General features: G+C 40.4%; 2 protein-coding genes across 3 annotated transcripts in view; one reads left to right on the forward strand and one right to left on the reverse strand.

Annotated features, from left to right (window-relative positions):
* The window catches only part of prkcaa (protein kinase C, alpha, a), a 144,001-nt gene extending 124,402 nt beyond the window's left edge, over positions 1–19,599 (reverse strand). The window contains exons 1-3 of one of the 2 annotated variants that reach the window (XM_082536417.1): positions 19,513–19,599; positions 19,203–19,375; positions 17,469–17,500 (exon numbers count right to left, since the gene is read on the reverse strand). In XM_082536417.1, the coding sequence (XP_082392543.1) occupies positions 17,469–17,500; positions 19,203–19,369 (199 nt within the window). In that variant the 5' untranslated portion in view covers positions 19,370–19,375; positions 19,513–19,599. Of the gene's footprint in view, positions 1–17,468; positions 17,501–19,202 lie in introns of both variants that reach the window. The other variant, XM_082536416.1, reaches the window with a different exon arrangement.
* Positions 19,600–20,973: 1,374 nt separating this feature from the next.
* On the forward strand, positions 20,974–26,017 carry LOC309709011 (beta-2-glycoprotein 1-like). The gene is made up of 9 exons (XM_082537433.1): positions 20,974–21,072; positions 23,413–23,511; positions 23,813–23,992; positions 24,141–24,237; positions 24,317–24,393; positions 24,553–24,738; positions 24,894–25,073; positions 25,304–25,501; positions 25,890–26,017. Exons 1-9 carry the CDS (start codon positions 21,024–21,026, stop codon positions 25,997–25,999), a joined length of 1,176 nt encoding a protein of 391 aa, XP_082393559.1. The 5' UTR covers positions 20,974–21,023; the 3' UTR covers positions 26,000–26,017.
* Positions 26,018–26,763: the final 746 nt, after the last annotated feature.

Genomic DNA, 26,763 nt, shown 5'->3' on the forward strand with positions numbered 1-26,763 from the left:
GGTCAGCTAGAGTTGAAACAGTTCATTGCTGTTGCTCGGTGTCATTATGAGCGGCTGTGGTTGAACAGCATGACATAAAAACCAAGTCTATTTAGCAACCTGTTGTTATTAATACAACAAAACTTGTGCTGAGTTGAAACCTGCTGTGGTCTTTAACCGTCCACAGTTTCAATTGAAAGAAAATTAGAAGGTCAGACAGTCTGATGATGTCAAAAGTATGTACGTGTTACTCTTTATGTCCTAATAATATTTTATTAATCTGAGCCTGCATTAATTTGAGAGATGACACATCTTATTGTCTTTAAGGACAAAATTAAGACCACACCTATCTGAATTTATTGCTGAGATGAATATTTTGAGCAGTAGTGCAACTTTAATGCTTCACTTAATGGTGATAAGAGAGGACCGCAACTAAATCTAATCCAAAATTCAAATATAAACGTATTTATGAGAACACTCTTCATCAATCTATACTCTCTATCAACCTAAACTAACACAATTAAAACTAATTTGCCAAATGATCTTCCAGCGAAGAGGAAATCACGAATACTACAATTATCTTAGCTTCTGTGAAATTTGTCCTACATTTTGTAAATTAGAGTCTCTTAAAATCTGTTTTAGTTAACAATTGGTGTGTGTGTGTGTGTGTGTGTGTGTGTGTGTGTGTGTGTTTCTTCCATAGTAGCACTTCACATCAAGTTTTAATATTTCATGTTTGGAAATAGTGAAACGAAAGGGAAGGCATACTTTGCGTCATCTTTTTTTAAAAAGTCTAGATTAGAGAAATTGTTCGGAATGACATCACAGAATGTTTGCAAGGAAACATCAAAAGCCATAATGACGATGGTTAAGAGCCACTTAGCCAGAACCATTAGCAAAAGCCTTGTGATGATCGTTGTGCTCGACTCACAAAGCTATGTGGATGAAGCGTATTAACGCAATGACCGGAAGTCTACCAGTTGTTAATAAAAGCTTAACAGCCATTAGTGACTGCAATGTAACATCCTCATGGTCCAGTAGCACACTGGACTTACTAGGTATAGTTCCAGTATGAGGTCATGATACAAGTTTACACTGCATTTCACTAAAGTACAGTGAAGGAACAAATGATTTTTCTGATCTACATATGCATATGTAATTGGATTATTATATATCACTGCGTCAAGTAAACTCACTTAAAATGCAATGCCTCTTTAGGTGGAACAAGTGAAACTGAAAGTATGCTGGCCTGGATGAAGCCATTCCAGGCAAGCTTGTAATGCATATCTTTTCATACCACAGTTATGTCCATTTGCTCATGTATTTCCCTTTGGACAGTTAGAGGAGTTTACACCCAATGGAAACGTGCACTCATGCACTCCTCCAAAATCCCAACTGCAGGGTTGAGTTTCGCTTCAGCTCTTTATACATTATAACTTCGCCCTTCTCTGCAGATGGCTGACGGACCATCAACAGCACAAGCGAGAGTGACCCACAGACCAGTTGTACCGCAGTTTGCACACTGCTTCCACTGACAACAGACGCTCTCTGCAGGTAGACGGGCCACCCAAGGACTGCCAGCGAACTGTGACCACACCCTAACTGCTGAACCATAATTTCACCACAAGTAGGATAGAATGAGCACGACTGTCTTTGCTGGTTCATTTAAGAATCTCATCTCTGTGAAGACATAATACAGGCATACACCGTTTATTCAAATATCCTGTTGCATGATGACTTTTTAATAACAGCCCTTCCTTTATTTATTTCTGTTGCATCCTTTAATATTGCAACAGAAAACAATTTTTTCTTCTGGGTGTTTCCAAGTTGCTTCAATTTTTGACTTTCATCAAAACTTGTAAGGATGATTTTAACTTCGAAGGATAAGTATATAATGTCTCAGCTTTACGTTTAGTGACCCATACGAGTAAAATAAAAAGCCAGAATAGTAGAAAAATCAAAAATAACAAATGATACAATATGTGACATGTAAGAATAAATTATGGAGGAACAATAAAACAGCTACAGACCAAGCAACGTGCTCTTGAAGTGGATTAAGTTGAAAGCCATCACTCACCACATTCAGGAAGCAGATGCTGGCATACAGGCCTACATGACTCTTAACTTAAACCCAAACTGAATGTGCGTGCAAATAATTTCAGGCATCTGGTGATGACTGAGAAGATAGTGCCCAACAAAATTTGTCATCATTGGGATTATTCAGTATTCTGTAATCCATGGGTGAATTCAGTGCAAAGGATTGCAGCGATCTGGTGGTTTTGCTATGTTGTGCAGGGGAAGGGTAGTCGAAAAGCATGGAATCCTGCTAAATCAAGGAAAATAAATGACAGAGTCATAATGTCTCATTCACAATCTCCCCCAGGATATGCCAAAGGAAGCTGTTGTTTAAAATCTGTCTGTGCGACTGATTTATTAAGCCTCCATCCTGCTTGCGGTTACTCACTGTTGCATAAGGCTCTGGAGATGTGAGTTTCTTTTTTTTTTCACCAACTCAGTAAATAACAATAAAGCAAAGATGCAAAACCTGGCAGAAAAAATAACAGAGTGACTGACAAGCCCACAAACTGTGCTGCAAAATGCATTACAGCTCCGTGTCTCTGCTGCCATCGAGATCAAACTCCGAAGACAAAAGAAGGCGGGAAGATTATAGACTCTCAGTCCTAAAATCAAATGTTTCTCCATCATAGTGAGAGGAAAAATGTGAGAGGCTTTACCCACATTGACTCCTTATATTTACACACTGGACTTTCCATATACACACACACCACACCCATTACAAGAAAACAGGAAATCGCTGTTTGTGATTGAATATGTGATATTTTTACAAATGAGCCAGACCTGAAGGCATTCCTTTCTCAGTTGGTCATATTGGAATAATCAATTACCTTTCACAATTTTTCTTATTTATTTTCAAAAGAAAGAGCATTTTCTATTTCAATTTCTTCATTCCCTTATGTCAAACTATGCTTTTGAAGCTGATGGAACGAATTCTATCGGTTAAACTGTAAATTCTTCCCAACTTGCAGTTATAGATCGGCAAAGAAATTAAAACCAGCCCTGATCAATAACCCCTAAGAGTGCCTGGACCTTAGATGTTGACCCCCGAAGATCAGTAGCCTTTGATGTAAAGCAACACACTAAAACTGAGGGTTTTATTTAACTGCAGAAGCCAACTGTGCTAAATGGCAAGGCAGATGATTCAGCTTAAAGTACTGCAGCCTGCAGAGGCCTACTTTGTGTACAGACAGATGTGGGATTTGTGACTTGTTGATATTACAGCATTGATTCAGAAGGACCGAGAAGGACTGTTCCCTGCTGCTCACATCCAGCCTAAAAGTTAATCCCAGTAAGCAGGCACACTTCCTACGAGCAAATGACAGAGCAACAGGTGGTCTCATTCACAAATATAAACGGTCTGTCTGAGTGTTTCATTCAAGTAAAAGCTACAGTTAAGCTCCCATTAAGCACCTATGATACAATTATACCCCTCAGAACTGTCGACCATCTGAAAGTGGCTTTAATCATCTAAATGGACCATTACTTAAGCCATCAGAGGTCTGTTTAATAGGTCAAACTACAGCATAGTGTTGCACTCTCAAAGTATGGATGGATACACTGGATTCGTGCACATTTACTGTTTACATCACTGATGACGAAGGCAGCGAGAGCAACATGCTACAGTGAACACAATACCAGCATCAGTAAATGAAGTCCTTCCAGGAAAGCAAAAAGGGAGTCGTAGTCCTTATTTGTAATGTATAATGGAGTGTAGCTTTCATTGCATGATCTCATAAAATTCAGAGGACGGTAAGTGCAGAAATATTCTCAGTGTCTTCTATGGTGGATTGCTTCATGCACGATTGCAAAGCAGAGAGTTAAAAATAACACAATTCTGTATTAATTATGGGAACCCTTGTGTTTTTCTTATAATAAACTGAGTCACATGTTTAACGGCTGTTTTTGCAGCTGTCACAAGTTGCACATTACCAAAGACAAGTCTCATAAAACTAGCAATAAATATCAATTATATCCAGCCAAATGAGGGACTCACTCTACAGCTGAGATTCTGAGACTTTGGCTCACCATGCGGTATCTGCATGCTCTCAACTTGAGTCCATTTACGACTGAGCTGCCAAACGCTTCCTCTTGTACGAGATCGAGGTGCCCGAGCAAACAGAGCAGACGCAGTAACACAAAGGTGCTGGCAGTCCATTCTTTTACCTAACTCTACATGGGCATACAAACAAATGTCCGACCATGCAGCAGTACAGACAAACTGAGGCTCAAGGCCAAGTCTGACTCACTCGGTGTTCCAAAGATTGAGTTCGTGCCACTTTTATGAAAATTCATTCAGATTTTTTCTTGCCTAAAACAAAAGCTGAGCAATGTTGATTCTGTTGTAGGCGAGGGCAGATACACTTTTGACAGTTTCAGCTACAAAATGTGTTACTTGCCCCAACATGTGAAATATTATTATTCCAAAGCAACATGAACTACTATAAAGAGCAAATGATCAAGCAGATAAGCTACAATGATTGCGGGTGATGGCAGGTTTTACCAAATTTTATTATTTTTATCCATCATGCACAGTACTCATGTACAGAGCTCAACATGGCAGGGCTCAAAAACACTAGTGGCCTCGACCCTCAGAAAAAAAAAAAATCACTAAAATCAAACACCCACCCACAATAGATTGCACAAATACATTTACCCACACTTTTTAACCACACTTTAATCAATTATACTCATGGCTAACATTGCCTCCACCAGGCACTGAGCAGCCACCCAAGTGCCCGGAAGACATAACCACACCAACCACCAAAATGCTCAACAATCAATAAACATTCAAGAGATCTCATGCAAGTTTATGCTTCCTAATGTGAAAACATTTTTAAGTGCAGAGTACTGAATAAAGTGCAACTGTGCCCAGAAAAGTGTTGGCTATTACCTAAAATAAAATACAATTTACTGCTTTAGTTGCTGAACCAATAACAAAACACCTCATCATTACAACGACATTTTCTGTTACGGATTACAGACATAGCACAATCACAGAACTGACATCACTGATGATCAAAGCTTAGTTAGTGTTACGTTCCCCTGAGGGGTCTAGGCGGTGAGGGGGGAGTAACAAAAAGTGACCGGGTTAGAAAAAGGAGTCAAGGAGGCAAAAGGGTTAAATCAAAGAGTTTTATTAAAGTAGCTCAACTAAAAAAGACGGACAAGCCGCTATCACCATTTAAGAAAACAAACAAAACTCAGGCGTGGTCAATAAAGTAAAATGTAAGCCAAAAAGAAAGAGAGCAGCTCACTAGCTGCAAACCACAATAACACAGCTCATTAGCTGTAACCACTCACAAACACACTCAGCTCACTAGCTGTAACCACACTCATGGCACTCTGGCCCAGAGCTCACCTTTCCCTGGGCTTAAATACTTTTAATTACTGATGTGAGTCAGCTGTGTAACAGGGAAAGGTGGCACCTCAGGCAGAAGAGGTGGTGGGACACGCCCACACAGGCACCTTCAGGAGGAGGCCCTGCTAGGGCCGTAACAGTTAGTATTAGAGGTTGACAGTTAGGGCTAATGGCAGAAAGGTACCTATTCAAATCCAGGATCTGACTCAACATGCAAGAGCACATAACCAGAAAGTCAGCAAAGCTCTGCTATGCCTCGCAGCCATAGCTTCATTCCCAGGTGAACTCTCTCATGACGTAAGCGTGACAGCAGGAACATGGACGTCATCCCACCTGCAATTGCTCAGTCGGTCCCCTTCCTGCCCTCAAATCCCCTTATCAAACTGTGGGACAGATTTGGGCTACATAATGGGCACCAGCATGCAATCAGGAACTGAACAGGAGCCTATTATCTCATGACATGCAGGTGTCAGAGGATGCATTTCTCTCTGTTTAGGAGCTATCCTGTCCAGAAATGATGAGCATTGTTGCAGCAACGTGTACACAAAAATCTCCATGAAAGCCAGGAAGGGAACCTAATCCACTTCAGAGTTGTGAAACACTGCCGCAAGGGAACAACAATCATCAAAACGGTATTTAAAACACTGACATTTTTGACTGAACATCAATGTTGACTTTAAAAGCAATATTTATAATAAATCCGTATTGTAAGCACTGGGATTAACATATTCCAACACAGTCCCTACAGGATGACAAATCTGACAAACATTACCTTATTCAGCACCAAACACATTAGAACTATGCAGCACAACACAGCATTTCCCCCAAATGCATAATGGGAATTAAGGTGATAAATAATGCAGGCTGTCATGATGGATTAGTCTAAAAGGAAACGTAAGGTGAGGTGAGAGGCTTTCAGGGAAATCTAAATTACCCAAACATTCACAAGCCAGCAGCTCCACTTGACCATTTAGAGCATCACTAAAACTGTATTCAATTCTGTCTTAAAGACAAATATATAGTGTGTATATCTGAAGCGCCCTTTATTCACATTTAAGCTTCTCCAATACACTTGCTAAGGTTTTTCAACACTGAATTCGACTTATCCCATTATTCAAAACATTTCTAATAGACAGGCGGGCATTTGACTAAAAGGTTTACATGACCGCAGACTTTAATCAAGATCCTCTGGGTTTCTCACAATTTGATAAGATGCTGTAAATGTGATTTATTGATTTATAAGCTTCTGACACAATGAGCACAGTGTAAAATGCTATTAACTTTGTGCACATTGTGACTTTTTCTCTTTGGCGCAGGTATTGGGTTAAGTGTCCATTTCATGGGTAAATTACAGTTTTTGGAGCACTACACCAGAGCAAATTTTCCCTTGGTTTAATACCCCTCTCCATAGGCTCACGGTAGGCAAATACCTCTTGAAACTGACACAATCAAACCATAAATTAAGCATTAGACATCTGGGACAGGTTCCAGCCTCTCTGTAGCCCTGAATTGGAGGTGCAGTTAAGAAGACAGATGATGGACTTAGGTACATAGCGTTAACTTTAATTTAACACCTTATTTTTACTGCCTGCTGCTCCTGTTTGTCCAGCACATTGCCTGTGATTCCAGCAAAGGCTGGAATGACTGCAGGGAGCAAGACCAAAAAGTGTGGCTTTTACATATTTTCTTGGGAGTTACATGCATCTGAGTGTTTTCATCGCTTTTTATTTTTCATATGCCACTAGCTGCAACCAGTGCAATGATGTCATGCCCAGGATTGTATTTTCTCGTGTTTGACATGAGTGATTGCATCTGTTGACTTTCTTCCAAAATGAGGGTTAATTCGGTACCTCATTGACTCCAGTCAAATTTCAATTGAAGCAACGGAGCAGACAACTTAAATCACCGTGACATGATCTTACAAGAAAAGGTTTTCAGCCTTTTACACATGAGTCGAGCATGACTCCTCCTGGGTAATTACTGGAATTTCTTATCATGGCAACTGTCAAAAAAGAAATATCACTCCCTGCATCCCTCGACATGCACCAGGTTAAATTATACAGATATCATTCCTTATGTTGGACCTCTTGGCCTCATCAGTATTGGTGAAGGGATTTTACTGGTTGATACCAAGTGGCAACTGCTGAAAAATAAACTTAACAAGGAGATGTGCAAAAAAACTGCAAGAGCTCACTCGATGCTGGCTCCACAAGCAAGTCGATCCTCATAGATCCCCATGTTAACATGTCCAACCTTACAGGGTCAAAAAGCATGTTTGCATCAAAATGGTTTTGGTCTCTGTGGATTTTTCCCCCCTTCATAAGAACTCTGTGGAAGGTTTGATTGTTTAACTCAATTTGTGTACTGTTGGTGCTCCAAGCTTTCATCCAAACATAGGTCGAAAAAGCTAACCTGCACTGAGTTGCATTAAGTCTTTTAAATACAGTCTACGGTTGATATTGCGCTTGTTTTATCGAGATACATGCTTCCTATTCGCAAGTGGCTCTGGTCAAAAGCCAGATCTGCAGCTAATAGTGTAGATTTAAGATCTGGAACTTTTAACAGAATGCATTTTGTCTACTTTTGTATATTTTTACATTTTTGATTAATCTAAGTATAGACACCACACAAAACAATAAAACATATTTCATATGATTCACGTCTTTGCTCTGCATCCAGCAAATTAAGACTACATCTGCTACAGCTTAGCAGATGTAGTCTTTCATTTGTTGAAGCTTACCAATTTACTGCACTGTCTCCCTCCTTTCTAGTTATTTTTAACCATAATTGATCGACTAGTGTGGCTCAGTCTTACACAGGTTTAAGTACTCGCTTGTAGGTTCTTATAGCATATAATGATTCTTATGCATATAATGATTCTCATGCATATAATGATTCTTATGCATAAGTTTAATACGGAAGATCTGTAATCAGTCATCTGCCTGCTTGGCTGTTCACTGCATCACTACCACTTTCCCACGCTGTCTGTTTCAACACTGACATCGTTACTGTAGTCCAATCATCTGCTCGCCCGCCCTCTTTGAGCCAATCAGCCTCCACTCTGCATTCATTCTGTGCTCTCCATCATTCTCCCTTTCAAAATCTCATTCCTGCAACACACCACCTTGCCATCTCCACCTCACCAAGGCACCTAGAGCTCCATCCAAGCCTCACTCTTCATGTTCACCACCACCAACATCTAGATTCCAGGGAGACCTGTCCTAAATCCTATCACAGCTGGAAGTTCGTTCTGCCATGACGGGTCATTGACGTTTAATTGCCTCATAATTAACAGATTAATTTCTCAGTCTCACGTTCAGTTCTTCCAAATGATCTCTCCTTATTGAACTGTTTGTGAATTCTCTAACAGATAGAAATAATCAACAACTTGAAACTATTCAAAATAGTAAATCTCCTGTAATGAAGGAACATTTGTGCTTGTGTTTGTTTTATTTTGAGCAAACACGCAGAATCTGAAAAAGAAAAAAAAAAAAAAAAACACACTGCCACAATGACCCAAGTTTGCATAAGAACAATATCCTGAGTGAAATCATTAGGTTGATAACATCTGCACAACATGTGTGCATTCCTAGTTAAAGCCCTTATGTAATCCAAAAAGATATCAAAAGAACAAGCATCCTATAAACAGATCCAATGCTTTGCATAGCACTGTATATCTTCAGGGGACCAAGGAACAACTCTAAATATAGCCAAACCTGAACTCTGCCCTTTCCCTCTGCATCTCATAGACAGATGCACACACACACACACACACACATATGCCACGCTGCCTCTGCTCTGCTCTGCTCTGCTCTGCTCAAAGGATCTCTGAATCTTGTATTTTTCTCTATCTCTAACTCTGGGCCAAAATAGTATCAAGGTTGCAGTTAGGACATCCTATTCCTGACAGCACAAACCTGCAGTGTATCAAACAAACACCCTTCAATAACCAGAAACTGAATATTTCCCCTGTTTGCCAGGAGGAGATAAAAGAAATGGATATGCGAGAGTGCGTTTGTGCTGAAAGAAATGAAGAAAGGCAGTGTCCTTAAAGGAGAAACCCCAGGGCCTGGGTCAGGACACAGGGTGAAATATAGGGCAGCTTTGTGACAGAGGGCAAACAGAGAAACCAGCAAACGGGTAGAAAGACGAGAGACGACGAGAAAGAAACAAAGAAAGCTGGCGGTGTTTTGCTACAGATAATTCATCAAAGCTGTAAGCAATTGATCTGCCTCTTTGTTCTAAGTATACCGCTGCTTTAGAGGACAGGAAAAAATCAGAGAGATGAAGGTGCAAACAAAGGCACGACCACTATGGCAGCGGAGATAAAGCAACAGATGTTGCAGAGTGGTCTGTGTGTCCAAAGCCCTGACTGAAACTGATGCTACATAAGAAACTCGACACCACGAGGGTTTCGTGGCTCATCATCATCAGGACCAAAATGATCTTCAGATCTTTAATGGTTAGAATTAGAAAATAATGCCCGCGCTCTGTGTTTTTCTTTCTGTCTTGCTCCATATTTATTAGCTTTTTTTTTAGATTAAAAAAAAAAGGTGCTTGGGGAAAACTGGAGGAGAAAACTGCAATAACTACTAATTTTGTCATTAAAATTATTAATTTATTTTTCCATGCCCACAATCTGAAGAGGCACTTACCAGGAGGTCCATGGATTAGTATTTCAAGGGACACTCAGTGAGGATTTTAAACCCTTGGTAATTTCTACTCATTGCTTTTACAAGACTAAATTATTATAATTGCATTGCATTTAAGAGACCAAGCTGAGCACAGTGCTTGCAAAAAAATAAGCTGTTTCACTTCTGCATATTAAATAAATGACTGGTGTGGATTTTTAGAGATTATATTATATTTGTAATATCTTGTGCCTCTGGCTTCACTATTATACAGCAGACATCCCTGTTTTTAAAATCATTTAGCTGCAAAGAGCATTACTCACCTAGGCATGCATTAGTGTTCAGACCACCTGAGGTTAAGATTGTAATAAACTCTCATACCATTCATGAAAAAAGATGGAGTTTATTACAGGCCCCCCTGGAGAAGTAAAAGCACGAGCCAATGCATTCCTCTCACTACGAAGCCCTAATCTGCCACTCAACAGAAATGGCACCCTTAAATGCTGGCTTCCTGCTCTTAATGCCTGTGCTTTTATGTCCATGTTGGACAATTTGCCATCATTAGCCAACACTTGCAGTATATAATCGAAAGTGTTGGCTACCCAGCAATATATAATGAATCCGAGAGAAGGGTTTAAATAAGTTATCTGCACACACTCTGCCTTTTCTTTTGAACACTGACACTAATACTGATGCTGGAATCTCTGTACTAAATGATATAGGAGCAGAAAACAACTAAGAAATGTGCTGTTTGAGCAGCTGAGCATAAGAATACATGCACCAAGCATCCTGAAAGGAGCCCGTGGACTTTCCACGGACTGTCAACACCTTATTAGGATGACGCTGGGTGTGGACAAGGATATTCTAAATAAACAGTGAGCAGCCCAAGACTAACAAAGTGACTGCACATCAACGCAGTTACAGAAATGAAGACGTTTGCAAACTTTATGATCTTTCTTTATCTATCAAAGCGAGATCCAACACTTCACCATCAAAGAAGCAACAAGGCTGATTAACGTAATCCCTGCAATAAGTAATCTCATTTTATAAATGCACGTATGGCTGCGCGTTGTGCACTGCTTCCTCTTAGGAATGTGGGTTTCTCTGCAACAGGCATGTCAAACTCATTCTACACTGTGGGCCACATACACATAACTTTAAAACAATGAAAATACAGTGAAAAAAATCAAAGTCTATCCCCCTCCTTTATATTTTCCAAAGGTGTCCAGTGGGCCAGACTGGAGTCCTCTGCTGGCCAATTCTGGCCCCAGGGCCATATGTTTAACACCCCTGCTCTACAACAGCACACCAGAGGGTGATTCCCGTAGTGCAATACCGAGCCTGGCTTAAAATTTAATTGTATAATAAAAAAAAAAAGCCGACCTCACAGGTCATCTTCAAGAAACCATTATGTGAGAACATATCCATCAGCTGCCTCAGCACTCCAGAAATCATCTGCATTACGACCAGTGTGGGAAGATGAAAACAAGACAGCCATCACTACATCACAGGAATACCCTGCGTGAATAACAAGGAGACCTCCTGGTTTTCAGTTAATCTTTCTTTTTCGCTCTGCCTTCTACTCAACCGACGTTTTAGTTGTTGCTCAGCTGTAGCTTCAAACAGCCCTGTTTATATTAAAGCCAGTACAGACAGGAAGTTTACGCGTATTATTCAATTGATTTTGCATTTGCTGCCATTTTACACAAAGGCCAGGAAAGAACATCAATTTTTGAGCACATGTTTTTGAGATCTGAGTAACAATTTCCTGCTTCATATCTGTCAAAGCGGACAAAACCAAGCATTAGCAGCACTAGATGGACTCAAAAGCTTGTTATTAATAAAAATCTAAAATAGGATCGATACTGTGAGACTGTTATGGCTTTGTGTTTCGGCTTACACTGGCAGGGAGTAATGGCCTTATAATTCCATCGACACCTTCCTTTGAAATCTCCACTAGAGGCAGAACTTTGAAATGGCACTGTTTGATTTCATAAAGTGTCACACAGGTGCCCTTGAAGAAAGCACCTGTTCCCCAAATACTTAGGAGGATTTTTCTACAGCTCAGTATAACTAAGCAAAATAGCAAACCATCAGATTAAACCTTGGCAAATCAAGAGGTGAAAATAATAAATCCTGAAAATAATCCTCCAAAAAAACCTCAAGTTTCAAGATTTCCAGAGACAGTGTGAGGTTAACAAGGTCTGAACAGTAAATGAGCTGAGTGACACGAGTACGAACGGCCTGACTGCATTACAGCGTCGTCTAAATAGTGATTTGAGCTGCGCTGCTGCACAACGACAGCAGGCCAGGAGCTTGAAATAAGACTCCGCAGGAAAAGTAGCCAGAAGATGACAGACAGATTGTTCACAATGCAGATACCATCTAGAAAGGTGGTTACTGATAGGCTTGTTTGTTTCCACAACATTAACTTTCCTTCAGTATTTTATTTCAAGTGTCACATTGAGAGATCTGATTTTTCTTCTTTACACATGTGACCACAGACATTTGTGTTCAAAATAAACTGTGTTGTTTTGTATGAAGTCAAACATGTTAATAGCTTCCCTTGAGTATTATTTCCACACGCTGAAGTTTAACATGTGGCATCATTAGGACGAATTAACAAACAGACACTCACTGGATAGTTCGCACTCTGCAACTGTAGTAGTCGTCGACCCCTTTCTGAACTCAGAGGTGCTTTAATTCTTCATGGCACAGATTCAACAAGGTGCTGGAAAACATTCTTCATATATTTTGGCCCATACTCACATGATTATATCACAAAGCCGCTGCAAATTTGCCAGCTGCACATCCATGATGGCAACCTGCCACATGCCAAGGGTGCTCTGATGTTCTGAGATGTTCTGAGTGACGACTACGGAGGATCGTTTGTTGTGCTCAAAGCAACTGATCAGACTAGGCAACGTTTTTCCAAACTTCTATTGCTCAATTTTGGTGAATTTCCTCAGTTTCCTGTTGTTAGCTGATGGGAGTGGCACCTGCTGTGTTTGTCTACAGCTGTACCAAAACTACTAGATTCAACATGCTGTACATTCAGAGATACTCTTCTGCATACCTTGATTGTAAAGAGTGATTATGTGAGTTACTATCGCTGTCCGTTCAGCAGTCTGGGCATTTTTCTTTGACTTCAGATATCAACAAGGAATTTGCACCCAGAGATTTGACACTCAGTGGATGTTTTCTCTCTTTCGGACCATCTGGAGATGGTTGTGCAGGAAAATCTCAGCAGATCAGCAGTTTCTGACACCAATAAGCACAAAACATTCAAAGTCACTTAAATCACCCTTTTTCCCATTTTGATGCTCAATTTAAACTTTAGCAGATCATCCTGACCACAACTACACAGCTAGGTGCACTGAGTTGCTGCCATGCGATTGGTTGATTAGACGTTGGCTTTCAGAATCAGTTGAACGGGGCCCCAGTTTAGCTCAGTGGGTGAGTAGGCGACCATATGCCACATGACCAGAGTGCAGCAGCCTGGGTTTGAGACTGACCTGCTGCCATTTGCTGTGTGTCTTCCCCTTTTTCCTGCCTATCTTAACTGCTCCACTCTTGAAGAGGTACACCTTATAAACTGTCCAGTGAGTGTATACTAATAGTAAACCTGCCAATTATTTTTGTACCTAATAAATTTATCAATAAAAAGCACAATTCCAAAGCCCAAGCTGGGATGCTCATTAATCATTATTGTAAACGGCTTTTGCAGTAATCAAATTGATTCATGTATATTTGTCAGTGTTTAGTTCAGAGACACCAACTGACCAAACTGTTATGAGCTCTATCTTTTAATCTTAAAATGTTAAAAAAAAAAAAAGGAATACATGCAAAAATAAACATATTCACTGAGCTTAAATATATGACGCAAAATCTCAACACATAAACTACACTTGATGATGTAATACAGTGGAGCCCGGCCTATTCTTAGCAAAGGGACATTTACTCGGTTGAAAATTAAATGTCACTCTTGTTATAGAAATGCCACTCTCCAGTTCATCATTTTGTCATCTTCAAGTAGTCAGCGAGAGGCTCGCTGCCCCTGCTGGAGGACTTGACCCCCATTTTACAGAAGCTTAAGTTTAATATTTGATGGCTAAGCAGATGTTAGAAAGTAGGGACCTTTCTCTCTTTGACTGGCTGCAGCGTAACCAATCACCTCCGTCTTGATGAGACGGACTCATAATTTATTTAAAAGGTCCACACTTGGATTTATGATAGAATAACAAAGGTGCGGCCAGTGTTGAGCGGGGAAGAGAAAAGCTGCAGCGCATCATTTGTGCTCGTGTTTCGTGAGTGTACGCGATGGCCTTCCACCCCTGAGTTTATCATCGCCTGCATCAGAAGCTGCGACAGTAACAATGAGGCAGGAGGAAAATGGCAACTTGCTGTGAAAGCAGAGGAGGGGGCTCGCGGACACGCTGACGATAATGTCAGGTTATGCAAAAACATGTTAGGCTATCAACACTCTGACACCTTAGAGTGACTCATTACCGAGCCTGTTCTCAAGTAGGAGCAAAGCTTGAGAACAGGCAACATCTCACTTGTGTGAGAGGCGATCACATAGAAGAGTGGGTGTGAGGTTGCTGGCAGCCGTGCCCACGGGTCAAACATGGTTTTCCATGTAGACACGGGCTAATACGCATGTTCCTATGCGCAAACGTTAACCAGACATACCATACGCCCTTAACGGCACTATGAACCATCTACATTTATAAGTAAGATGAGCTGTGATTCACTTAAAACCCCTGTGTGTCTCATTCTCCCTGACACTCTCAGGAGAGTAGTCTATGAATCATTGAGATTAAACACTCGATGTGACAAAGTGTTTATCTTTAAGTTTCCCACTGAAAGAGCGTCTTCTGTCTCCGTGAACGACGCACATCCTGCAGTTAGTTCATGAATAGTTGGTGGTTTTGATGCAGTAATTTAGCAATGCAACAACAAAGGCTGCACAGACAAAAACTGCAACCAAGCAAATGCATCAGCAAAGCAACGCAGACAAAATCCACCTGCGCTGCATCTCGGTCGCAGACGCCGATTATAAATTAGCACCGTGCGATATCGAAAACAACATGTGATGTGTTGTTTTCATTTTTTGAACAAAAAAATCAATCTAAAAAAAGCTGATAAAGGCATCTACCTATATCTAGTCTAAAGCCTCTGTTTTATTTGAACCATCCTTTCTCGAATGCTAAGGTTTTACAATTGTTTCAACACAACAAACACTGGAGAAGAAGCCCTTCTGAGCCTCAGACTAGAAGACTGACATTATTACTCCCTTCTTCAGGAATGAGGCTATTTTCTCCTCCAACACCACTCTCTCTGTGGCAGTGGGGGGAGCGCAGTACGCAGAACGCCATTAAAACATGAAAGCTCATGGCACGACTGTAATGGAAACCCTTCCTCAGTGTTTTGTCTAATCTGGGCGGGAGAAGGCAGCAGAGATACACACACTCTGGTTAGTGATCTGTCAGTGGGAGAGCAAGGAGGGCCCACAGCCCCGGCCCTCTCACTGCTGCGAGGTGGCCTAAGTGTAAAAAGACAGAGTCTGACCTGCTAGGACGATTCGCTCACTTCTCCAACCAGATCTCGTTGGACATCATCTGTCCTGCTACCCGGGCAATTACAGCCAAACTAATGCTTTGGCAAGTCCACAGATTTTCCAAATTAGATGAGGAATTCAGAGACTATGTGCTTGCTAAAGCTAAAAACAGCAGTTAACAAGAAAACTGTCCACATTTTTCCCACTTTGCATCTCCTCCCTATCCCTGTCCACTCTCTTTCACTTTCTGTTTCCCTAACCTGCTTTACACGTCATTGTTTAGATTCTGTTTTAAGATAGCACATTTACGGCTCAGCACACTTTGTTTACTCCAATTTCCCTACTTCTGATTAGGGCTGCCACGATTAGTCGACTAGTCACGATTACGTCGACTATCAAAATCGTCGACGACTGATTTCATAGTCGACGCGTCGTTTGAAGCTTTGTAAGATCACAAAAGACGCAGGAATAAGTAGTAGGATTTAAGAGTGTAGTAACGGACTGAAACAGAAGATGGCAGCACTGCATGTACAAGGATGCCAGCTGCCGTTAAACCCCGAAGAAGAAGAAGCTGTGTCCCAGAATTCATAGCGCAGCCCAGCTCAGTTTCCAACAATGGCGGCAGCTAGTTAGTTTTAATATTACTCTTATTATTCGTTCTGGGTCACAAAATAAACGTTTAACATATTTCAGGCGAGAATGTAGCTGTGTAAACCTCAAATATCTGCTCAGTTTATCAAGACACCACATATTTTCAAAAGCGCTCCGACGTTGTCGGAGACGTCTGTTACCCACTAGCTCGATAGCTAGCCGGGGGCTAGGCTAACTAGAGCCGTGAGAACACCGGACTCCCGGCTAATAGTTTTCAAACCCACCGCCGTCTTTCTCTCTCAGGTTAAACATGACATATGAGTCACTTAGATAACTTAAAATGTTATTGTTTGGCTTTTTTTAGTATTTTATTTGTTCCTGAGTAAATCTGTTTGGCTGAGACTAAAGTTATAGTTTTTACACAGCTGAATAAACGTCAAGCAGACAACTGATTATCAGAAGTGTGAGATGCTCGAGAATTTACTCCGGTGTCCTGTTATATTTTAGATAGCAAGGAGATTATTAAACTTCACCGAAACAATCTGCAAATTTCAATAAAATTGAATAAACTATCATCTTGTCTTTATTTTTAGTTAGCACATACCTGAAACACTTAAAGCTGTAAGCTAATGATAGTTATATAAGAGCAGATGCTGCTGGTGCAATAAGCTGTACGTTTTACGTCCAGTGGATGATGATCTGATTAGTCGACTAATCGCAAAAATAATCGGTGACTAGTCGACTATCAAAATAATCGTTTGTGGCAGCCCTACTTCTGATAAGCCTGTTTTTATAGGATGAAGTTTCATTTAACTTGATAATAATAAGTCTTTAAATGTCACACCAAACTTCAGTCATTACTTTGATTACTTTAAACTCGACGGATACACCTGGTGCCACAGGTATCAAAAGCATGGCTATCAAACAGCAAAACACTGCTTTTATCTAAAGCTTCCAAATATATAAAACAGCAGAATAAGCAGTAATTGCATTCACAGGCATTCAGTCATTTTCTCTTGTAGTTGCACGTATGAGATGGAGCTAGTGCAGCAAAATGCATGGAAAAGTGACAAAAATGTATCAACCCTAAATGTGATGATTCGAGAAACAGCATCAGAATAAATTAATTGCAGACTTGACAGACAAAGAACACCATTTTTTTTCTACAGAATGACAAAATAGTCCTAAATCAAAGTTTAACATGTACATGTCTCTCTTACACACACATTTTAATTGAAGGCCTCACACATGAATAAGTTTTGCTTTTTACCTTGGCACTGGAATCCTTGTTTTCCAAACCCCCTGTGAAAAGAAAGAAGGACGGATTGAACAGTTGCTCGTGCTCACACTCTTTCAAACACGTGTGCACAGTAAATCCATTCATTCACCTGCACACACACGTACTGTACACGCATTCATTCAATCCAGGGACCCACGTGTCTCATGTTTTCCATGACTATTAAGGAAGAGCATTGCACAGTTCTTGGGATTTCATGTTTTCCTGAAAGCATTCATTGCCTATTAAGAAGTATTTCTCTGTCTATGGTGTGGATAAGCTTGAGTGACCTTGAGGAGCCCTGACCTCAACCCAATCCAGCACCTTTCAAACAAACTGAAAGGCCAACTGCAACTGAACTGAGGCTCGTGTGGCTGAATTGGAGTGAATCACAGTCCTCTAGAATCACGCCGGTGTAATGGTTAGGTGTGCAGATCCTTTGTGCCCATACTGAGTTTGTTCTTCTGCTGACATGTTCTGTGGTTAATCACAATGTCATTACAGAAATCCTCATCAATCAAAGCCCTCACAGGGAAGCTTTGACCTCATAAAGAAAAGCAACAAGCTGTTTGCCTTAATAATTATGGTTATGTGGAGCTTGTGCTTTGCACTAAGGAGTGGCGCTTGGTTGAACATAGGTCATTGTGTAAAGCTGTCAGTGCTATACTAGCTTTACACAGAAAAAAAGGTCTTGGAAGACACACCCACTAACAAGAGAGGAGCAGTTTAACTCTGCAAAGCTGTCTGCAAGTTTCCTCCTCTTACATTTAAGATACGGCATAAAATGTGAAAACGAACGCTTTTTAGGACAGTAACATAATGCAATTAAAGACCTGCTGCACAGACTGGAACCGCCTAGTGTATATAGATGGAATCAGACAATTTACAGCATTTGGAAACTTGTGTTTCGTCATGTTATCCAAATGCATTTCTCCTCATGAGCCACAAATTAAGAAAACACAAATGCAACAGAGAGATAATAATCTGTGCCTCTACACCAGTGTGTTTCAGCAAAACAGGACATGCATAAATCAGTCTACGTAGAGTAGATGAAGTGCTTTTCCATACTGGCTCACTCTGGCAATTAATTGCAGATCTCAGAACCAGCGTTTGAGCTGCTTCAAGTTAAAAAAAATCCCTAGCAGCTTAAAATTGAAAATTCGAACAGGCCAACTACAGTGGGTGCCAGGAAGGGGGAACCTGTTACTCATCAGAGCACTTCAAACAGGTCCAGTCTTGGCTGGTACAGCAGCAATGGGAAGCTTTTGGCACAGTTTTCATTGAAGTTGTTTCTGCCTTGCAGGAATGTGCTGCAGCTTTGACGTTGTCCTCACAGAGGTTTACTGGGACCAAAAAGACGCTTTAACTACGTTTCTTATTAAGAACTCTCCCAGTTGGAAGGTTAACAGATTAATACAGAAAATGCAACATTAGTAGACAACACAAACATGAAAATGCGAGAGGTCTGACAATAATACAACAGACTGGGATCCTTGGAGAAGCTTGGAGCTGCTAGGAAGGGTTATGACGACGTTAGTGCTCCTGCGCTGACTCTCCACTAGTAGGAAAGTCTTTAGGAGGTGCATGGATCGCAGGATTATGAAGGGAAAAGTTAGCCTGTAGTTGTGTTACATCATCGAGCAGAGTGTAGGCTCTCGACTGAAGTTATCCAATATGCAACAGGCTGCAGTCAGGCAGGGGGTGGAGGTGGGTAACGGAAGAGCTTACCAGATGAAGTCCGTGCAGTGGCTGCAGAAAGTCGGCTGCTTGAAGAACCTGGCTATGAATTTATGGTTCTTGACCTCGTGGACGTTCTTTTGCCTCAGGGCACCTTTCCGAGCAAACCTATTTGCGACGTCCGCGGAGGACGACTCGTTCAAACTTACATCAGCCATGTCCCCCTAAAAACGAAAAGATACAATGCAACAGCTTTGCGTTGTTGTCTCGGGGTGGTTTTCAGTCCGTTCAGACGCGCAGCCCTCAATGTCGCGGCGGAAGAGTGCGGAGCGGCGGTCTTCACCGGAGACACTGTACTTACAGTCAGTGAGGGCTTTCCCTGCCTGTCGACACCACTGGGTTGCTCCACTGACAGAGGTGCACGCGGACAGGCTAGCTACATTGAGAAGGACTGCTTCCTTTCTGTCCCTTCAAAATAAAAGCCCTTTCGCTCCCTCTCTCTTTCTCTCTCTCTCTTAATTAGAGTGCGTGTGTAAGAGGTTGTTTGCTATATCCTAACACATACCTTAAAAACCAAAATAAAAACTACTACCTGCAGCATGCAGAAAATCCAATCTAACATAACTGCTCATGCAACCTTTTCAGAGTTAGATCTCAGGAGTGGACTACCGAGTCTTTGATTTGCATTCAGCGGTGTATTTGCATTTCCTAGTGGGGAAACATTTCATCTGCATCATATCATATTTAAATCGAACATTTCAGTTCGTTTGAATGGTTAAATGAACAGATAAACTGACAAAAAAAGGGGGGTAAAATCACAAAAAGTGTTTTTGTTCACCTGAGCAACAGAAAGCAGTCAGTCGATAATACTGTGAAGCCTTTTTTTAAATGAATTATTTAGTCTCCGCCCGCAGCTGTGCAGACCGCGTGCGGAGCTTTTATTGAAAAGGGCCTAAGTATTTTTGTTCTTTCCTTTAAAAATAAGTCGGTTCATAATTACTGCATACTGGCAATAAGTATGATATTTAAAACATCAATCGGTATTGTGCGAGTAATGCAGAAATTTACTATTGTAAATATTTGCCTGATTGTTGTTTTTGTAAGTTTCTGTGTAGTTGTGATATTTATTTTCATTACTGTTTTTATGGGTATCATATTAGTACTAGTAGTAATAGTACTTGATTTAAAAAATAATAATAATAATACGATAATAACTATGACTGAAGACAGAAAAATCAAACAACAAACCCAGGCTTAATGAAGATTATAATGTTTTCTTTGGGCTGAAAATGTAGTGTGTTGCCATTGTTCAGTGGGGGTAAACTATTAAAAATCACCTCTCTTTATAATGCAATATAATTCATCTGGGTCAGGATCCTTTTCAGGGTCCTTAGTATCTCCGTGTCTGCACGTCCTTTAATCTTAGTCGCAGAAAGCGGTCCACGGTGCCCCTTTTTTTCAAACAATACACGAAAGCAACACACACAACCTTTCAAATGATGAAAAAGAGCCAGTGAAACCACTCTGCATATCCACTCTGTTAAACGCAGATCAACGTGGATTACATTCATTAACCACTTCTATCTTTATTTTTTTTAGCTCCCTATGAAAGACTTCAGCATTTAAATTATAAGCATGAATTTAAAAAAGAAGGTTGGTTGGTTAGTTAGGCACTAAATTAAGAGCTCAACAATTCAGCCATTGACTCGTTTTCTTCGATTAACGTTTTTATTTTGAAGATGAACTTCCTGGTTTCTTTGCGGACTTTGACGCGGCTCCGCTCTTCTTCCTCCTTTCCTCTCGGGCTGATGTCACCCAACAGGTTCTGCTGTGGGTGGGAGGAGGCCCCTGATCCCACAGCAGGAATTTAGGATGGGGCGTCATCGCGTGGAGAAAGTAGCGCAATACATATTCTCGCATGGTGTGTAGAAAAAGTAGGAAAATCGAGAGTTTTGCTCACGGTGACTCGCTTGTAGACAGATCCATTCTTTCAGGCACTGATAATCTGCATACTCATCCTTGTCGTCAAGTCAGAAGAAATTAGATGATTATTTTGCCTGTCTTCAGAAGTATTGTCTGTGCCCTCTTTAGAGACAGCATAAAATAACCACGATTGGGGATTTTGATCAACACATGTAAAAAGTCTGTTAGGGTTGGTGTAACAGAGTCATAAATAACATTGTTATAATTACACAAAATGTGTTCTAAACCCCCAAACTTCTCCTTTTATACCTGACTTTTAGGACCTCCAAGCCTGTAGTTGTGTTCATTATCAGTTAGAGCCCCTCCTCATTCTTTTCTTCTTCTTTGGTGCAATACTATAAATACAGTGTACCCCTTTTGCCTCTCCCCTTTTTCTACAATTCCCCTGTGGGAGAGGTGGGTGTCATTTCTTTCCAGCACCTTAAAGCACACATAATTCATATTTAACCACCCTGATGTTTATGATTGCGATTTTAATTCAGTTATTGTCATTATTGAGCCTGTTTTTGTAAGATGTTATAAGTGTGTAGTATGTGTGTGTCATAAATGTGTTTTAGGCGCCATAAATGATAGCATGAATATGTATTCCTTGCTAGCTTGGGAGCTGTGGTGGGTTGAGCTAATCCTCTTCCCCACTGTCTGTATTTGGTCGTAGGAGCTGGAGTGGGCAAATTATTTACTTGGAGGTCTTTCTTTCTTTTACCTTTTTTATCAGGTATGTCAGATTTCATGTTGTTTTTGTTTTATCTTATGTCAAATATGTTACGTGTAAATGCATATTTTATGTTTAATGTAAAAATAAATGCCAGCCCCTTTTTCTACAATTCCCCTGTGGGAGAGGAGCTGGAGTGGGCAAATTATTTACTTGGAGGTCTTTCTTTCTTTTACCTTTTTTATCAGACACAACGCAGAATCACACCGGTTACATTGGCACGCCATACTGCACGCAGTCAGATTTCACAGGTCGTGTGGAAAAGTACTGAGGACAAAGAGATAATGACACTGATCACACCACACAGCTTACATTTGAATCCGTTATTTTCATGTTGCTTTGAATCAAATTGCAGCACAATTTGTGCAGAACGTGTTGATATTATCATTTGTGGGATTTACTGAGCACCAGGAGACCGATTTCTCACTTGGTTAATAAAGCACAGTTTCTCATCTAAGCTCTCTAATAATGTGCTTAAGATTTCACTCAAATTCTGTGATTGGAGTTATAAATATGTCTCTCACTGGACTCTCCATTTTGCAGATTTTACTAATGCTATTTGCTTCAGCTCGGCTATTTGTTCCCATATGAAGCATTTGGTCACAGCTGCATGGATTGTTTTGAATTGCTTGCTATTTGTCAGACTTCTCTGAGTTTACCAATTCCTTTATGGTCCATTGACCTGCGGTACAGCACTGCTATCTCTATTCTTCTTCTTCTAAATTTAATTAGGTTGGCAGATCTAATGTTCTTCCCATAGCCACGCTATCAGTAATAAAAGCATATTGTCTGTGCTTTTGTCACATGAGTCTCATTTGTCTGAAGTATTCAGGTTGAAAAGTTTTGAAATAAAAATAGCTCCAAAGGCATTTAAGAGTGTGAACAGTATAGTAGTAAGTGTATGGTTAAGTGTTTCAAGAATATTAAGGGATCCCTGTAAAAACTGAGACCTCCTGAGTAATTTGATTTACGATAAATCAGCGGAGCCTATCTGAATACTTTGATTCGTCCATGAAGGACACATGACATTGCTGGCAATCAACAAATCCTCTGACCCACTTAGGTTTTGCATAATTTCACTGATTATGGTCCTGCAGGTCACAAAGTTTCCTCTTTTTTTTTTTTTTAGAAGTAATCTCCTTTTGTATGCTGATATAATCCACAATTTTCTAAATTCATTGAGCTAAAGGACAACTTTTAGTCAACTCAAACTAGAACACGTGCAGTTAAATGTGCTTGTGTTGTTGGCATTATCATGGTAACTATTTGCTCTCTGCTTTATTGGAGCAAAAATGCATTCCTAATAAGATTGTTTACGTTTATTCATTGACAATTCTTTGCACAGCAAAGTTTTTATGTTAAGTTCTTGTGAGTTCATGTAATTCTTTGTGTCTGCTGATTGCTCTTGTAACAAATCAAAGTTATCAATCAACTCTAGGTAAATATACAACAGTTTCGACCTTTGTGCTCAATCAATAGGGGTTTACTCTAGCATCTGATTGGACAGAGCTATCACGCTCCTGTTACTCAGGAGCCCTCCTGATCCTCATCCTTACACATCTGCAGGAACACTGAGAGTCTTCAAACCCAGGAAGATGTCTCCAGCTTTGGCTTTGTTGCTCCTCAGCCAAGTAGCTTTATACACAACTGTAACATCAGTGAAAGGTAAAGTGAAGGAGGATAACTGCTCCATTTATACCATTTGTGTTTTAGCATTAAACAGATTTGTTATGAGTTATGTGCTGCGAGATATCTCGTTTGACTTTCTGTCAATGATCGTGCTGTTCATGATTTAATTTGTGCATTTCATGCATGTGTGTTTATTGTGTGACGTTTTTACAGTTGAAAGCCTCATTATCTGAATAATAGATCCCAGAGTTTTAGTGCAGTGTTATATTTTAAAAAAATACAAAGTTTAATGTTTAGTTGCAAAACGTGACCATTTCTATGCCTGATCTTTAACCAGTATGTAGCAGACCTCCGACCACTGATGGGATTGATTCTTCAACACTAAAACGTGTGTATGAGGTTGGAGAAGAGGTGACTCTCACGTGTGAACAGGGGTACTTGCCTTCAAGGACACCATCAGCCAGGATAACCTGCACTGCCACAGGAGAATGGACACAGGCAAACCTGGCATGTTCTCGTGAGTAAAAATCGTGGTTTTAGGCCGTGGGACCTCCTGAATATGTCTTAGACACAATCAGCAATAGCTGCTTTAATATCCTGCAGCTTATAATATTCTGTAACCACAGAATATTCACTGCTGTCCATATTGTGACATATTTTTCTAGCTAAGATGTGCCAGATCCCAAGACCTCTGCAACCGTTTGCAAAGGGGAGGACAGAAGTACCATTCAAGAGCGTGCTTAACTTCACATGTGATGATGGGTAAGAGCGACGGCAAGAATGAAACCCCAAAACACAGTTGTGTTTGCAGTTAATATATCTGAGAACTTTTCGTCATCAGGTATGTCTTAATAGGAAGCAATGAAACCAGATGTTTACATGATAACACCTGGAGCCATCCACTACCTCTCTGCAAAGGTAATCCAGGAAAATGTACAGAGCGAAAATCAAACCATTAATGTTTAATGGACAGCAAAGAGAACAACCAATGCACATCGTACACTAAATTAAGCTGAGAGAAAACGAATTCAACTTTTGTCAATGTGACTCTAATCGGGCCTCTTTTTCTCCTTAAAGCTGTGAACTGTCCTCTGCCCAAGCCACCAAGCGATGGTAGGATTGTTCACGATAAGCCATTGACTGGAACCACAACTAAGTATGGCCAAGCTTGGACATATGAGTGTAATCCACCTAAAGCACCAAGCTATGAGAGAGGATTCTGCATGGCTAATGGAGGCGTAACTGAACCGCCGGTGTGTCGAGGTATGCAGACGTCTACTTTTGTTTTGGATCTTCACAAAAAACTGGAAAATTTTGTTGCTCTAAATGTTGTTTCCATTTTTTTTATTTAAAATGTTTTTGGTTTTTTTATGAAATTGCTGGTAACTGTTTAATTCCTATTCAAAACCTTATTCTAGACGTGAGCTGCCCAATTCCAACAAACATACTGAATGGCATCATCACCTTTGCTGTGATGAGACAACATGGCTACAAGGAGAAGGTTAGGTATGCCTGCAGTGAGCACTATGTTCTGGAAGGTCGGGATGAAATACAGTGTCAAAACACAGGAAACTGGTCATCAAAGCCGGTCTGCAGGGGTGAGTCATAGGAAAACAAGATCTTCCCTCAGGCTGAAATTCTAGCCTCATCTTAAACTATTCCAAAACATTTCTGATAGGTTCAGCTTGTTTGTGTTCATGAGTGTCCGCTCTCTCACCCTAACGAGAAATAAGTTGGTGTCTCAGCATGTAGCACTCTCTTTATAAGCCACAGACTGGATTTGTAACGTCCAGTGAAAATGCTTCAGCTGCTCTGTTTGTTCACCCAGCTCCCTGCACAGTTGGCATCAAAAGAGGCCGTATTTTCTATAACAGCAAGAAGATCTGGATTGGAGACTTGAAACCAAACAGAGTCCTCCATGGAGAACATGTCGCCTTCTATTGTCTGAACAAAACTGACAAATGTGGCTACCCTGTGGCCACCACTTGTAATGATGGAAACCTGCCCATCCCAGGATGCTTCGAGGGTGAGTTCCTGTTAACTCACTAAATGTCTTTCAAGCAGTTGTAGCTTTGGTGGTGTTCAGGTCCCTAAGAGTAAAAAAAAAACCCAAAAAAGAAAATCAAAGAGCAGTTTCACTTTCTTTCTTCTTCCTTTGTGACATGTAGGTTGTTCAAAACTTGTTTATTTTATGTTAACTGGGCTCGTGATGAACATGTTCGGCCTCGCATGCTTTCACTTTAAACAACCCATTACATTTTTTTGTAAAACCCCCCAAACAATTAAATAATACTCCTGTCACATGGTTTCCAGATGTTTTTAGAAAGCCCATGCAGTCAAATGAAGATGTTCAAAGATTGCAGTAATATATTTGTTTCTGTCTTGTTCCCCCCCACACACACTTTTATTTTTAGAACCAGGCAGGATGGATTACAACTTGAGGCCAAAAACGCTTCCATCAGAAATCACGATGTGTGCTTCTCCCCCAACTTCAAGTCCAGGAAACGTTACAATCACACGTTGATGGAAGCCGCTATCTTTAAATGGCATTGTCTGTTTTCTTGTATTCAACTGATAATAAAATATCATTGGTCAGTCATGAAAGTGTGCATTCATTAACACTTATTAACACTTATTAACACACTGTATCCGTAGCCATACACAGGCCAGACTTTGCTATGAAATATGAAGATTTAAACTACGTGCGTTAATGATTTTCACATTTCAGTCAGATATGCTAAACTTGTGAGAAATGGCTCATTCAAAAGTTTAAACTTCCTAACCAGATGACGGCTATACAAAGTATAGCTCAGAGAGCTCGTGGCTAATAAAAAGCTATTAACATGAGAGAGGCTGACATAATTGCAGTGTCCAACTGACAACTTTCCCCAGGAGATTTAGTTTAGCCAATTCACACCTTTTTATGTTAGTCGATTCTCCGTTTGACCTTAGCTACTCAAATGCGATATCAGGGAGTGAACAACCCACACTCGTGCTGATGCCACTTTAGTCCCACTTGTGATAAAAATGAATTTAAATGGACTTGAAAGCTTGAACATGTAATAGGGTTGATAAAATATTCAGTGATGAGATGCTGTGTGGCTCTATTATTACTTCTTTGTGAAGAAAATCGCGCAGTTTCATTTGAATTAGTGTGCTACTTTATTTCAATTCATTTGAGTTCGGGCATTGATATTAAAACTGTAGCTGCTCATACAATGTTTCTGGCTTTGGTTTACAGTAACATAGATCCTCACAATCACTAATTTAGATTCTATTTGAGAAATG

This window comes from Aulonocara stuartgranti, assembly GCF_965226115.1.
Source record: "Aulonocara stuartgranti genome assembly, chromosome: 6".
Lineage (NCBI taxonomy): Eukaryota > Metazoa > Chordata > Actinopteri > Cichliformes > Cichlidae > Aulonocara > Aulonocara stuartgranti.